Genomic DNA, 17,263 nt, shown 5'->3' with positions numbered 1-17,263 from the left:
ATTATTTATTTAATAAAAATAAACTTTTATTTAAGTCTATTGTTGTATATGTTCAGGATATTATTTTTTTAAAATATTTAATTTATTTATTTGACAGACAGAGATCACAAGTAGGCAGAGGCAGGCAGAGAGAGAGAGAGGAGGAAGCAGGCTCCCCGCTGAGCAGAGAGCCCGATGCAGGGCTCCATCCCAGGATCCTGGGATTATGACCTGAGCCAAAGGCAGAGGCTTTAACCCACTGAGCCACCCAGGTGCCCCAGGATTTTTTTTTTTAAGATTCTTTTTATTTGGGGGCGCCTGGGTGGCTCAGTGGGTTAAGCCTCTGCCTTCGGCTCAGGTCGTGATCTCAGGGTCCTGGGATCGAGCCCCACATCGGGCTTTCTGCTCAGTGGGGAGGCTGCTTCCCCCTCTTACTCTGCTGCCTCTCTGCCTACTTGTGGTCTCTCTTTCTCTCTGTCCAATAAAAATAAATAAAATCTTAAAAAAAAAAAGATTTTTTTTTAATTTGTCAGAAAGAAAGCAAAAGCATGGAGAGCTGTAGGTAGAACAGGCAGAGCAGGTAGAGGGAGAAGCAGGCTCCCCGCTGAGAAAGGAGCCTGATACAGGACTTGATCCCAGGACCGGGGGATCATGACCTGAGCTGAAGGCAGGTGCTTAACTGACTGCGTCACCCAGGTGCCCCTGCTCCGGATATTTTTAAATGTTATCCACTGAACTAGCCATCCATTTCACTTTCTTTTACCTCTATTTTTTAAGTATGTGAACTGCATAATTTAAGACATAATAAACATGATTTTAAAAAGGTCTACTAGAAGAGGCTATTGATAATAACTTATAGATTGATTCCTGATCAATCCATGCTGATCTTTATGAATAATACATGTGGGAATATTTATGGGTGTTGATGCTTAGCTTATCAGACTTCACAGTTTTGAGAATTTTAATTTCTTCAAACAATGAAACATTTGTTTATCTTGAAATTTTGGTAATTCTCTAATTATACCTGGTTTGAAAAACATTGCTCTGAGTGTTTCTACAACTGCATCTGCATGATTTTTCAGTACTCTTGAGTATAATTTGGCTGTCTTTACTTATTTTAACATGTGTTTAGAGCCATTCTAAGATCCAAGATTTCCTAATATCCTTGATATTTTCCCTAAATCTTTGAGAAATGATTTCTAAAATCTAAAGTACATGTATATATTTGATTGATACTCTCTTGACTTGCCATTCTAAACTCTAAGATAGTATAGATTGCAAAGGTTTCCGTCCTTACTGAATAGCATTTATAAAAGTTCGGTTCAGTAAATTAAATTCCATGTCAGTTCAATTCACTTAAGTTGACATTCTTGAACTCTATCACGTATTGTTGCTGAATTGTCCTGTAGCTTTATGCTCTGCTTACTGTTTTCTGTGGGTTTTGTTTTTGCTAATATATATAGACTTTTTCCCAGTTATCTTTTTCAATCTCTGAAACATGCAAACTCACACACGTATACCCTACATTTCAGTTTTATATACTATTGATCAGCTGAAAGAATCTCTGGCAAAATGCTTTCCTTGTCTTTGAAATAGGCATTCATCCATTACTAGAGGCTCGTTAATCCAGTGTAAGAAAATGCCTTGTCTTTGTCATACATCCAGGACTCACTTTTTGCACTCCCCTCTTTGTTCAAAATATATATATGTAAGGGATGGCTGATATGGAAACAGCACATGTGCCTCTTAGAATATTTCAGGTTTCCATGTGGGATTTCAGCCACCTAGAAAATAGTGATGATACCAATAAGAGCATGGATTTTGGAATTCCTCTATGGGGGAAACTGCTGTATATCTTAGGATCTCAAGTTTACAAATATGAAAAGAATAAAAACAATAATAAGTATTTCAGAACAGTAGAAGTTTGATGATTTGAGAACTAGTGCTTATCACAGTACAAAGACTATAGTTGATACTTTATAAATACATTGGTCAGTATATACTCATATAACTCAGTAGGAGTATCTATTTTGTAAGGGTTTAGAGGATTATATCCATTTAGGGAGCCAAAAGTAGGTGGTTATTACAGTAACAGTAACTACCATCTAGGGATACCTGTTTTTATGTATAGATCAAGTGCCAGGTGCCTTTACTTAATAAAAAACCACCAGATATTTGATTCATAATAAAACAATTGGTACATTTTTAAGTTTAATAATGAAATGAGTATCACCTAACTTAACAGCAACATCATGGAACTCTGAACTTGCGCCTGAAATCATATATTAAACAAATAATCAAACTCTTCTTTGAAATACAGTTGAAGAGTGATGAAGATGAGAGACTAGTTATTTATGAATAACACAGAAATATCAGAGATGTAGACAAAATGGACAAAGATTCACATATAAATGTTTACTAGAGTATTAATATTTGCAATCACATAACTTGTTAAACAGAAAATGTCATACTTTACTTTATGGAAAATTGAGTATTATACTTTATATAACAAGTAGAAATTGTCTGAGGGTTGCTGGGGGGAGGGGGGTTGGGAGAAAGGGGGTGGAGTTATGGACATTGGGGAGGGTATGTGCTATGGTGAGTGCTGTGAAGTGTGTAAACCTGGCGATTCACAGAGCTGTACCCCTGGGGATATAAATATATTATATGGGTATAAAAAAAAATAAACAAAAACTTTAAAAAATTGATAACACTGGAAGGTTCTCAGACTATAACATTAATTGATTAAAGTATGGGGCATAACTATACTATTTTAAATAAATTCATATGGAAAATAGATCAGAAGGAAGCACTGTTTATTGCAGTCTTATGGGTTTGAAATTTTAATTCTTACCCTTTTGTGTACTTTCTAAATTTTTATAGCCAACATTGTTTTTATAATCAGAAACAAGTTTAATTATAGTTGAGACAAAGACAATAATGAAACAACCTCATGCTACAGATTTCTTTACAAAATAGCCTTCCCAAGGTACTCTTGCCAGAGGTAGAGGTGGGCAAAAACCAAACCAAAACAAAACTGAACAAAACACTAGCATTTAGCAGTAATTTCTCTTACTTTTAATTAGCCGCGGAAGTCACTTTTCCCACACAGAAAATGAAGATAGCTAAGTAAATCTATACCTTTCCTTTCTACTAATGGGAAGTTACTGTGCCAACTGGGAACCTTGACTTTAAGTCTCTGAAAGTGAGGAGGAACAGATTAAAAGTACTTCATTATTACATCATGTCATCACAGTTCAAACAGAAAAAAAATTTAATTTTAAAAAGTACTTTTGAACTGGATGTCTTATGTACATGGTGAATCACCAAATTCTACTCCTGAAACCAATATTACACTATATGTTAATTATCTAGACTTTAAATAAAAACTTTAAAAAAAAGGTACTTTTGAAATCCAATTAGTATTATATTTTGTTTAGTATTACTTGTCTATGGCTTCATATATTTTTTAAATCAAGAACTAAAAGGGAAGTAGGAAAAGAAAAAGAAGCTAATACTTCTGGCCATTTCCAAAGCTAGGGTCACCTCTTAAAATTTCTATGTAAAACTTCTATCTTCAGACTTGTGGGCTTTATTTTGCTTAGTGTTTTGAATTAAACTCAGAAACAATTGAACTGTCAGTGCAGACCGTTCTTCAATACAGAGCATTCAACAATGCATCTATATATTTCACATACATAAAGCTCACTTTCCCTAATGTTATTATTGAGGAGGGTTGTGGTGGGGATGCTTAAGGCAACTCAGACTGATGTTTTGTAGCTATGTTGTATATTCAAGACATTGTCTAATCTATTAGCCATCTAATATATGACTTTTTTTGACAGTGTTAGGCAATGAAAGTTTTTTAAAAGACCCATTATGTCATCTCTTTCACATGTATTTATCTTAGCGAGACTTAAAAGTCTTAAAATAATATGTTCTAGTTCTACCATCTCCCACTTCTCCCATTTGTTCCTACTCATATTTAAATGTGTGCAATTTAAAGGAGCGTTCTGATATTTATCCAGATTTTTATTTTTCTTGGTAACAAGTTAACACACTTTGCATCATTTCACTTATTTAGCCTTTTCATATAAGGCTGACAGCCCCAGATTCTATATAGAAGGCCTTGCTCTTCGGTCACACCTCATATATCTGGCATTATTGGGAAATGAGGTTTCCACATGATTGAATTTTCCAGATAATTCAGCTGAGGTCGGCATGCTTTTGCCGAGTGCCTACCATGTAGCAAGCACAAGGGACATAAAGCCGAGTAAATAAAATCTCCAAAGCTCATAGCCTGGGGGCTAGGGGCTGTGGTGGGCCTGCCGCACACAGACTTTAATAACTATAATACAATGTGCTAAGCACTATGATGTAAGTATGCACTAAGTGTTGTGGAAACACAAATGAAGGGGAAATTAATTCTTCATGTGGGAAGGTGAAGGACCTTAAGGGAAGCCACTGAGAGGAGTACACCCTTGAGCTGAGCCTTTCAAGATGAGTAGAACTTTCTGTAGTTGGAGGGAGAGAGACATGGAGAGGGAGCGACAGAGAGACAGAAACAGAGAGGGGATGTGTCCTAGGAGAAATGTCCCTGAGGATTAAAATGTTTAAGTGTATAGAGAATTAAGTAATTCAAGTAAAACTATCAGTGCCAATATCACTGTTACTAAGAGTAGCAGTCGGCAATTATCCATTCAATGGGCACTCACCATGGGTGTGAGTGCTGTCCTTGAATTAATTTTTTCACACACATATGTATGCATGTGAATGTGTATGTACATGTATGTGCGTGTGTCTCTGCACATGTACGCACATGTGCATATGTATGTATAAATGTGCTATGCAGAACTCAACCTTTTCCTAATGTTCTGCTATGAATATGAATTTTTGTACTCCATTGTAAAAACATTTTAAGCTAGCCTGCTCGATGTCATTAGCCACCTTCACTACTTGGATATATTTAGTTGAGCTGTCATCATTCCAGTTCACAGTCAGCTTCATATTTACATCATCTCCCCCATCCTGTTTCACTAAGATTTGTGATTCTTCTGTGGACATGCTTCAGACTGTACACTGACAATTTCCACTCAGGAAGATTTCTGGGCTCTTGAGAGCAGGAGAGCAGAGCAGGACGCGCTGTGGCTGGAGCCATTCTCTCTACACAGGCCGGCACACAAGCAGAGCTTGCCTCTCTTTGGTGTGCAGGGATGCGTGCCCCCTTTCCCTGGTTCTCAGCGAGGACAGCGTGGGCTCCAGGGAACATTTCGCAATGCCTGGAGACATTTTTGATGGTCCTGGAGGATGAGGGTGGGAGGGTTGAGCGCGAGTGGAGTCCGGTGGTTAGAAATGCTGGGATAGTGGGAGATGCAAGTCAACCTCTACAGTGTACTTCTCCTCCACCCAACAGAGAGTGCCCTTGATGTCCACAATGCTGAGGTTGAGAAGTCCTGTTCTATTTAAAAGTTTAAGCTATAAATTTAAAAAAAAAATGGGCATAAAGTGCTAGTCCATCAGTTTTTTCTTTGACTAATTTCATATTTTGCATCCTAAGACTCATAGCACAGAAGAGCTCTTCAACTCGTAAGAGCTCTAGGTGCGTGGCTGATTGATTAGGATGCATTAAAAGTGGTTGGATGATCTGTAAAAGTCTTACTTCTTTGTTTCTTATTGCATGAGGAGGCCTCCTGTGTGTATATATATATCTCCAGTAGCACGTTTAGATTCTCTGCAGCGGAAAAATACGGGATGATATAACGCCAGGAAACCTGTAAAAATTAACAATATCTTAGCAATTTAAAAAAAAAAAAACTCTGCAGAAAGAAAACTGAATTTTCATAGTGAGAATTCAACTTGTTTTTCTATTTTCCCATGCTTGTCATTGAACTTCATCTAATATTATTTTACCTTTACATCTGCCCCCTTGAAATGCAAATACAACATTGAGTTAGATATTCTGAAAATTGATGCTCTGTGAGATTCATAGAATTTTATTATTTCACATTTGTTTTGGTAGAAAAAAAATCAGCTGAAAATATCAGTCAGCTGACAGAGTCAAATTCTAACACTTTTAAGCTAATGTTGTTCCTGAAAGAAACTCTTGACAAAAATTCCAGAGAATATAATTTATTAAATTGTCCCTTGTTAACATGTTCCACACTAGAGTTGTACATTGGGCTCCTTAAATGTTGTTGTGATATATATGTCAAACGCCCAGAGAAAGACGTATGCTCGGTCCTTGGGTGGCTGTCATTGCATTTTTTTAGACTCGATAAGCTATTCAAAGGCATAGGGTGATGGAAGGAGGTGAAATACTTGTAACAGTAGAAATTTTGTAAAGACTGGGGAAGTCCTGCAGACTGTAAGGTTCATGTCTTATAGAAATAGAGGAATGCCACTTTTCCTCCAAAGTTTATCTGTGTATCTTCCAGTCAATTTCTGAAAGCTGTTCTTGACCAAGTTTAGGGCTTGGTGGTTAGATTATAGAATGATTACACTCTTGGTTAACTACTTCTTCTTTCTATATATTATATAATATATAATGTATGTGTATATGTATATACACACATACACATGCATAAATAAATCTAACTGAAAACATATTGACCTGAAGAATATTTCTCTTTTGTTATCTCTTATTATTGACTATATAAATAATTTTATTTCCTTTTGATAAGTTCGCAACTTAATTTTTTTCCCTCTGATTTAGGGACAAAGATCCATTATGGATTATATGCATCAATAAATGTTACTAAAGTTAAAGAGAATGAATGAATACCTATATCTAAAATTTGTAATTACAGGTTATTAAAGAACTTTTGCAGTAATAATTGCATAAATCACTTCTGATTCTAATTATGCCACCAAGCATAATATATACTACTTATTAATATATATACTTACATGTGATAAATGTGTTTTGGTAAGAAAATAGTGATTGTAAAAAAAGAGAAAATAACAATTTTAGTTTGCATAGCATTTCTTATTTGTGCGTCCTTTCACCTCTGCAATATATTTTTGAGATAGATATTATTTTAATCTTTACTTAAAAAAAACAAGTTCAGAAAGATGACTTAAAGGGCATAATTATTCTAAGCAAAGCCAATGTATAGCAAGTCATTGCTGAAATTAAACAGATACCAAATCCACCTACAACTATGTTTCTTTGCTTTATAAAGGTATACTTATAAAGAAGATCATTATAACTTTGCTTTAAATCCTCTCACTTTCTTATATTTATTCATCCCTCAACTCCTGCAATTTGATTCTCATAATTCCATTCTACTGATTATCCATCAACATCACCCACAAACAGCCTCTTTGTTACTAAATCTTACGGACACTTTTTCATTCTTTGATACTGCATACCACCTCCTATTTAATATGTGAAACATCCCAACTAGAGAACTATATTAGTTTGCAAAAGCTACTGGAACAACTTACCAAAAATTTGAATGGCTTAATACAGCAGAAATTTGTTTTCTAACAGTTTTGGAAGCCTGAAGTCCAAAGTCAGGGTTCTGCAAGGGCCACACTCCTTCCAAAACCTCTAAGAAAGGATCCTTTCCTGGTAGCCACAGATATTCTTTGGCTCGTGTCAGCATAATTTCCATCTCTGCTTTTGTCTTTCTTTAGCTCTCTTCCTTCTGAGTGTGTCTATCTGTGTCTCCTCTTATAAGGAGAGCAGCCATCCTGGATTAGCCCCATCTGATGACCAAATCTCAACTTGATTACACTGTAAAGACCCTATTTTCAAATAAGATCATATTTACAGGTGCCTGGGATTAAGACTTCAACATATCATTTTGAAGGACACAATTCAGTGCATGGCAGGGAGTATGTCAACTAATGTTGGGTAAGAGCAATAGAATCATATATGTGGTAAAGAATAAAGGACTTGTAGTGATTTGTCTTTCTGCCATTGTGGGACCTGGTTAAAGAGTTCATGTGAGGCTGTTGCTTCTGCATCTGGTGATGGGTCTGAAGTTTGTAGTATAGGCAACTGGGAAGGGAAATGATTGTGGGGTAGGAGAGCATGAAGAGAACTGACACCTGGGAGGATAAGCTGGAACTCCAAGGACATATTGGAAACCATTCTACGTCTCAGAAAGATTCAACTTCAATGATGTGAGTAAGCTGTAGGGTAAGCTGGTAAACTTCACCATGAGCTCCACATACCCCTCGTTTAGGATGTGGAGAAGGTGAAGGGGATGATCTGGCAGGAGGAACGGTGGGCCAGGATTTGGAGAAACTGATGTTATTGGGATCCAATGGAAGCTGGAAAAGCACCAGACGCAGCTGCTCCCCATGATAAGGTGAGCCAGCAGATCAGCAGCAATGCATGTGAGCAGGAGGAAACCTGGCACTTTACCAATCTTCCAAGCATAAACTTGGCTGCTGCTTCCCTTCAACTCCTGCACAGATTTCTTGTATGGCTAACCTTAACATAGACACAAACAGGGAAGAGAATTTGGGGAGGCTGGGTTTCAGTTTAGCTGATTTGACAAAGTATAAAACCACAGCAGTCCATCTTTGTCAAACTGACACCAACACATACATTCTATAACCATTCATACTTTCCAAAAATATAATAGGCAAATCATTCTCTGATTTTTTATCCATCTTTGGATGTTATTCAATACTTTTCTAGCTGGGTCATATTGCTCATTTGATATCCTGTCACTTCAATACAAAATATGAAGTTAGCTACCATCAAAATTACTTATACTAGATGGGAAGGGAGAAAAAGAATTGGTTCATAAGGTACAAATACATTAATATCAAAATAAGAAAGGAATACTCGTAACTGTTACAGCCCACACTCTGTAACTGGTCACATGGTGGTAGTTGGTATTTATAATCTCCTTTTTCTGCTATGTAATCCATATCCTTTTTGTTTTCACCAACCACTACTGCCAGTCATTGGTCCTTATCTAGTGAGGTAAAAGAAATACTCATTCTAGAAGTGTCTGGGCCATTAGTAGTAATGCCTGCATTGAACTCTAGTTTTCCACTGACTTTTATCATAGGACATGGAGAACTAAAGGGAGTTTCAGGTGAGGTCTTATATTTCAGACATGCTCCTTTCTCATACTGTGGTAGAATCAACCTAGTTTCCTCTTTGATACTTAAGGTTAATTAACCCGCATACTATAGCAGAGCTTTATCAGCTTGTTGATTCACTGGCCCGAAGAACCCAAAGTGACCACATGGATGTCTCAATTTCTAACTTGAGATGGAACCACTGCTAAGCAGCGTTAGTGGTACCATTCTACTATTGGGAATTAAGAACTCTGGACCAACAGAGCCCAACATTTTGGGGCCAAGCAGCAACATTTTTGCTCACTGGATCAGAAAGAGTGAGTAAGAGGAGCCACTCCTGTGTCCACCCCTTGATTTCTAGACTCAAGAGAGAGGGCTGTGACAGAAATATTTGTATACTGGTTGCTGATATAGAGCATATAAATATTCCTGAGGATATTAGTCCATTGGTACAAGATACTGATGACCAACTGGAGGCATAACAGTGTTCAAAGAGGCCATTTCCTTGTCCTATCAGGCCATCTGCTACAAGGCAATGGGTAACATAGTAAGACCAAAGAATTCCATGAGCACGAGTCCATTCTGCACTTCATTTGCTGTTAAATGAGCTTTTTGATCAGAAGCAGCTTTGAAATTCCATGATAGTAAATAGGGTATTCTGTAATTTCATGGATAGTGATATTGACAGAAACCTTATAGGCAGAGAAGGAAAATTTGTATCCACAGTACCTATTCCAGTAAGAATCAGTACTGCTCTTCTATGATGTAAGTGACTCAATATAATTGACCAAATATAAGGTAGCTGTTTAATCCCTCTGGGGAATGATACCATAAGGATTTATTATAGGGATTTGACCTTATGCAACTGTGAAAGTTAGTTAACAGTCTATGTAAGGCTGTTGCTCTACATTTGATGCTGGGCCTAAGATCCTCTGAGAAGGCTGGAAGAAAAGATGGGTGAGTTGCGGAAAGGAAGGACAAAGTAGAACCTGAAACAATGATCTGGAAGGCATGAGGACAAATTGGAACCTATCTTCCAGCCTCCAATTTCAATGACACAAATGATTTCCTTGCTATCAAAACTTTCCTCGTAGATATGTTCTCATGTCTGACCCTGGATTCAGAGAAATTGAACAAGAAGATTCACTGGAATCTGAAGGAGCCGCAGGCTCACCTGCTGCTCCACACCAAAAAGGTGAACCAGCAGATCTCGACAGTATGCCTAAGCTGTAATAACACTTAAACATGTGGAAATCTTCCAAGCATAAATATGGCTACTACTTCACTTTCACTTTCCAAGTCTTACCTAAATTTCTTTTGTGGCCAACCCTACTCCAGAACCTTACAAGGTAGTTACAGTTTAGTTAAACTGATATAATATAAAACCCACATTGGGAGTCAATATATGTTAAATTGAAAGAGTGAGTTAGTGAATGGATGGGTGAATGGCTTTACAAAATGTCTCAGGTCATTCCTTGGCTCAAATTCTACCATCTTGTTTGGGGTTGGTGGCTCCACTCAAACTTTTGGTATTCCAGTCCAAAAACAAGTTATCTTTTGGTATAAGGAAAACAGTCAAAATATAGTTGGGACTAAAGAGAGCTGCCATTATATAAAACAAAGTGTTCTGAAAATGAAATATGGAGAACTGAGATCTGCTCTCCCATTTGGCTGAGTAACCATAAGAAATAATTTGATCTCTCTTTAAATTTTCTCATCAATAAAATAACAGTTTGACTCAGTAATTTATATCCCACTTAGTTTTACTATTCTTTGATCAATTTTTGTTACCTTCAGAGGTAGAATCCCAGACTAGCTAATTTCACATCGGACATTTTTCATCATAATTTTTTATTTAGTTTTAAAATAAGACTACTCCCTTTAGTCAGCTATTTAGACAGTAGAGAAAGTTAGTATTTGCAACAATCAAAACTGCATTCATACTGGGCATGTCTGCATACTATATATGTCTGATCATACAGAGAACATATAATCATGATATGATCATATAAAGATGATATCTGTTTTACCCAAGTAAAAGATCCAAAAAATTGGAGAAATTGAATATTTATATAATGGGTTTATTTATAAACATAGCTATATAATGAATGCAATTAAATAATACAAAAAAGTTTACTCATATAATTATGTGTAAAATATTTATATAGTCATATTCCTTGTTTACTCTCAAAATATATACGTGAAAGCTTTTAAACTTTTTACATGACAGTATTTTAGGTCATGTATCACAATACTACAAACCACATCATCTTCAGGTCCATCTGTATTGTCTGAAAAATAGCATTTTTTTCAATCTGTGTATGATGCTGGCATTGGAAATAGTATGTTATCAAAAGCACCAATACATACACATTTGTTGTTATTATTGTTTATTTTTAAGCTTTTCTAGAAGGACAGATATTATATCCACAAAACAACTTCTGACTCTATGCTTATATAAGTGATTTTTAAGAGAGTGACTTACAGGGACGCCTGGGTGGCTCAGTTGGTTAAGCAGCTGCCTTCGGCTCAGGTCATGATCCCAGCGTCCTGGGATCGAGTCCCACATCAGGCTCCTTGCTCGGAGGGGAGCCTGCTTCTCCCTCTGCCTCTGCCTGCCACTCTGTCTGCCTGTGCTTGCTCACTCTCCCTCTTTCTGACAAATAAATAAAATCTTTAAAAAAAAAAAAGAGAGTGACTTACAAAGACAATTACTGTATTATTCAAGACAACACACCCAGGAAGAGTTACTGACTTTCCTTGTGTGTCTTCTTCTCTGCCTCCTTCTTATCCTCTCCTTCTTGCTCCCACCCTCATTCTGATCCTTCCCTTATCATTGTTCTTCCTCCTTTCTTCTTCAGTTGTAACCAATTCTATTGCTACCGTCTCAAAGAACCCCCAAATAAACTTGACTCAGGTCATTTGATGGTAATGTGACTCCACAAATAAACTTTCCCAAATTTCACAGGTCAAAATTAAACAATTTAGAGCTATCTGTGTTATAACACACCAAGTAAAACTTCACCTGTAATTTTCTTCTTGTGCATAAACAATGAATTTGGGAGCACTGAAAAAAATAAAATTAGATTAAAAAAAAAGATATTCAGATTATATTACATTTGGTTTTTTTTTTTTTTTTGCATTTTATTTGGTTTTTTAAGGAGGGATTACCATACTATATTTTAAACATTGTAGAAACTGAGACAGGAATTCCTTAATTGTTCAAGCTCTGTCTGATCCCCAGATCCTTTTTATCTTTACTTTACACTGATATCTACATAAAGATGGTAAGATAAATTTTAGCTCTTCTGTTGTCAAATTTTTAAATATATAACCTTCATTTTCTCATTCCATCAATCTATATTTTTGAGTTGTAAGTATGATGACAATTCAAAGCTTATTAAATTTTGGCTCCTGCTGTTCAGTCCTTAGTAAAGTACCTATGCTACCTACCCTTCTGGTATTTTCAGACTCCCAAGGCACATATGCAAAACTCTTTCCTCTCTCAGTAAAATGAAAAGCACCCTTGCTAATCAATATCTACAGTCCACCAATTCCCATTACTAAACATGTTTAAGCCTTTGGACATGATTAAAGTAAACTGTAAATGTGTGTGTGTGTGTGTGTGTGTGTGTGTGTATACACATACACATACATATTATTCACCTTTGAGTAACTATTTTTAATATATTTATATATTTCACATGTAAGAAGTCTATATGCATGCTATGAATCCTTTTTCTGTTAAGTATAACTCTGTACTTAACACTTGCATGATGACTTCATTTAGCTATGTAAGAAATTGTTATGCTGATTTATATCATAGTCTAGACAAATGTTCAAATTCTTTCTGAAAAAGAAAAAACACAGATTTTAGTAATGATGAATTATTTTAATCAATATAAGTTTACTTTGACATATTTGTTTTTTAAAACATTTCAATGTTGATAATTGTTGTAACATAAACATGGAACATTCACATCTAGGATAATTTCTGCTTGTAAAAAAATATTTTAAAATAGTCTTATGGGTTGAACTGTGCTCCGTCTCTCCCCCAAATCATATATTGAAGTCTGAGCCTCCAGGACCTCAGCATGTGACCTTATTTGGAGATAGGGTCTTTAAAGAGATAATTAAATTAAAACAAGGCAATTAGGGCATCCTAATAAAAAGAGAAAATTTGGACCCAGAGACACATGGAGGGAAGATGGTATGAAGACACAAGGAAAAGATGAACATCTACAAGAGACAGTGACAGGTCTAGAACAGATACTTCCCTCATCACTCTCAAAAGAACCAGCCCTACCTACACCTTGATTTGGACTTCCAGCCCCCAGAACTGTGAGACAATAAATTTCTGTTATTTAAGCCACTCAGTCTATGTTGCTTTGTGATGGCAGCCTTAGAAAACTAATACAATACCACTGTGAAACATTTGCTTATACTCATCCATGTAAATGGACTCTATTGCCTTTGCTAGAATGTAGATTTTAATTTCAGTTTCATTGTTATGATTGTAAACAATATACAGAAATTTTATTATGGATTTATTTCTTCTACAAGTAAATATATTTTGCTACTTACCTATTTTTTTCTCTACTGCATTCCTTTGAAATGAATTAATATTTTAAAATATCTTTTATTAGGTATTTCAAGAATTTCTATAAAAACATCAGGTAAAAATAGTAAGATGAGATAACTTTAACAGGTTTATTTTATACTGTTCATTGGACATAGTATTTCTACTATTTCCAGTGATATAAGTTCCATTTTTAGTGGAGTAATTTTGTACTTCAAAAGAAATCACATCTAATTTTCTACAAAATGGGTAGGGATTTATTTTTAAGAGACTTCTATGAAAGGAACTACATGAGTGAAAATTGCAGAATTGTTACCGTTGTGTTGATTAATAATAGACTTCAATCTTCCAAAGTGTATTCTGTTGCTTGTGGGTAATACAGAAGAACTTCTAGAAGAGGAGAGAGGAAAAATTAAAGAAAAGAATTTATCAGTCAAAAATAAAATAGCTTTGGTCAGGAATAGAAACCATGGAGCAATTGAAAGCAATCGAAACTTTTCAGAGGGGGAGCTAGAAATGTATGGATTTTTCAAACCACACCGTCTGCCTAGATTAGCCTTCCGATGAATTGCAAGTTGTATCTCTGTAATTCAGATATTTAGGGCTTGCTTGAATCTTTTGGCTGACACTTTTTCTAAATATATCCATTAAAACTGAAACCATTTTCTTCACAGACATGCTTGAAAATTTGGGTACCTTGATGTCGATAGTTTGGGGATTTTTTTTTTTTCTGGAAAAATACCACAATCTCAAAATAATAGATAATATTACCTGGATAACTAATTATAGATACTTGTTACTTAGTGGAAATTGTTCTCAAATTTTACCTCTTTGTTCTTTTTTGTTCTTCAAGTGTTTGTTTATTTCAGGCCAAGGGTGGCATTATAAACTCTGCAGACTTCAGTAGAACATTTATGTCATATTTCAAATTGAAAGCAGGCTTGACAGCAGGGTAGCACTTGAGTATTTTCCAAGCTACAGGGTGACTCCTTCTGTTTCAGAGCTTGATAATGTAATTAAATTATTCCAATATTATAGTTTCAAAAGATATTACCAAATATCTCAAGAATTTAAGGATAATTTATATTTCTCAAAGTTTTGTTTACTTGATGAATTTTCACCTTAGGAAGAAGAGGGACAGTTTGACTGATATCCCTTCATAATATGAATAGAATGGGTCCTGAAAATTCAAGTCAGAACTAATGGAATATTTTCATTGCGTTGTAGTTTATGCTTGCTATATGTCTTTGGTATCTCAAACTAAGTCCCATGTTAGATATGAGAAGATGTCTGTACCCCTCTTTTGGTAAACATTGTGATTAAAGCTGTGAAGGAGAATGAAATTTGCATCAATGGGATTAGGGTACCTGGATGATTTAAATAATCATAATGCCTTTATTTTAACTTCTCTAGGTTAGTGAAAGAATAAATTAAGTTGAAATAAAGAGAATAAAGATGCAGCTTCTAAAATATTAAGAATCTCCACTCTGTTAAAAACAGTTAAATATTCAATGATAATAGAGTTTTCTTCTTAAATCATATATATATATGTACATATATATATGTACATATATATATATATACATAATTTGTTTTTACTCAAAATTTGCTTTTTACATTTTGTAAGCCACCTTTAAAGTGACTTGTGTGATGCAGCTAGATGGCAAATGCAGAATAGTATTTAACATGGGTGATTATGACATAGCTTTGCCTTTCCTCATATAAGTAATATGTCCTTAAACAGATTCAGCACAGTATCAAAGTCAGAAAAATACGTAATAGTGTATGTCTATGCTACTTTGAAGAAGAGCTGCTGTAAAAATTAAATGTTGGGCATGTGTAACTTTTGGATAAGAGGTTGCCTGTAGTAAAGATATCATAAATTAAGCAGTTCACTATAACTCAACAAATATTCATACATTTGGAAATTTAATGTTATAGTTAAGATTGACAAATGTTAATCACAGTGACCCTGCGAGACTATTCTCAAACATACGTGTTCATAATCATAGCTGATGTTAAAGCAAGTCAGGGTGTATCTGCTGCTCAATTTGTGGGATTCATCCTTTAGTCCAATGGTGTGGTCTGAGAGCCTCTCTTGGCCTCTGCTATCCGTAGAGTAAATTTATAATCAAAATGGAAAATGAAATGAAAAATAAAGATATACATTATATAATGGGGAAAAAAAACAGGTATAATGAAAATGAAAAATAAGGGAAAATTATCTCTAAAGCAGATGCTTGTCTGCCCTTGCTCCATTGCTTTGACCGTCCACATTCATCGAAATTAGAGTAGCCACTTTCCCATCCATTTCTACTCAGTTTGGTCCTTGCTAGTGAACTTGCCAGGAAGGGCTACTTACAGACAGGAGTTTCAGGGAACACTGATTATCAGAGCCCAAATCTAGACCACTAAGTCAGTTTGTAAGGGCCAGCGAAGAGCAGGAAGATGGAAATTACTTTCAGATATTACTAATTTGCACCAGACTTGGGTTGTGGGCCCAACAATAAAATGTTCTGTATCTTATTACTCATCAATTGAGTCACTTGTTCCTCTTGTTCTTTAATTAACTTTTGTTATTTTTTTTGAACTTTTGTTATTTTAAAGAGTGCCTTTGGAATGTTTTCACTTAGGTATAGGAAATGATGGTCTTCGTTCACACTTTTAACTTTTTTTGTTGTTCTTTTTCTCCGTAGGGATGCAGATCTGTTCCTGTTAGACACAAGAAAGGCCCAAGCTTTAGATGTGGGTTGGCTTGTCTTCGATATCACTGTGACCAGCAATCATTGGGTAATTAATCCACAGAATAACTTGGGTTTACAACTCTGTGCAGAAACAGGAGATGGTAAGCAATGAATTTCAAATATTTTTTGTGACACTAGTTTTGACACATTGAGAATTATGACCAAGATAGAATAGATTGTTGTATACTTACGATGGGCAAGGTAGCATCTGCCATAGAATAGTGCAATATATTAATTATTTAATTGATTTATAAGCATATTTTCCCAACACACGTTTATTTTAAGAATTTGTAGTAGGCATAGAGGAGTAAAGAAGAATTAGATATTGTTTCTTGCTCTTAAGGAAAGAAGTTTTTAATCTAGCATTGAAGACCTGTGCACAAACAAGTAGGACTACAGTAATATAGTAGCTCCAAAAGAAAGCTATATACAAAGGGCTATGAATCTATGTCCTGGTTGTGATGGTAGTTATACAACTATGTAGTTTGTAAGAATTTATAAACTGTGCATTGAAATAAATAAATATTATTATGTGTAAAAGATATCTCAAAATAACTAAAAATAACAGTTACATATAATATATATATTATTGAACACAGCTTTATATATATATTATGTATATAGTATTATACAGTGGTGCTAGGAGAACAGGAAAAGGAGCTACTAATAATACAAGGGGAGAAGGGAAGATGGAGATAGAAAGAAGCACAAAATCCTGTAGAAAATATCATTGTTAGGGTGCCTGGGTGGCTCAGTGGGTTAAGCCGCTGCCTTCGGCTCAGGTCATGATCTCAGGGTCCTGGGATCGAGTCGCGCATTGGGCTCTCTGCTCAGCAGGGAGCCTGCTTACCTCTCTCTCTGCCTGCCTCTCCATCTACTTGTGATTTCTCTCTGTCAAATAAATAAATAAAATCTT

At 35.5% G+C, this 17,263-nt stretch overlaps 1 protein-coding gene across 2 annotated transcripts in view; it reads left to right on the top strand.

The window, feature by feature from the left end:
* Positions 1 to 17,263, top strand: part of BMP5 (bone morphogenetic protein 5) — a 114,511-nt gene that overhangs the window by 60,088 nt on the left and 37,160 nt on the right. For both annotated transcript variants that reach the window (XM_032340298.1, XM_032340299.1), the window contains exon 3: positions 16,300 to 16,448. In XM_032340298.1, the coding sequence (XP_032196189.1) occupies positions 16,300 to 16,448 (149 nt within the window). The remainder of the gene's footprint in view (positions 1 to 16,299; positions 16,449 to 17,263) is intronic.

This window comes from Mustela erminea, chromosome 4 (genome assembly GCF_009829155.1).
Source record: "Mustela erminea isolate mMusErm1 chromosome 4, mMusErm1.Pri, whole genome shotgun sequence".
Lineage (NCBI taxonomy): Eukaryota > Metazoa > Chordata > Mammalia > Carnivora > Mustelidae > Mustela > Mustela erminea.
The sequence above is the reverse complement of the archived record's forward strand: the minus strand, read 5'-3'. Positions and strand labels throughout refer to the sequence as shown.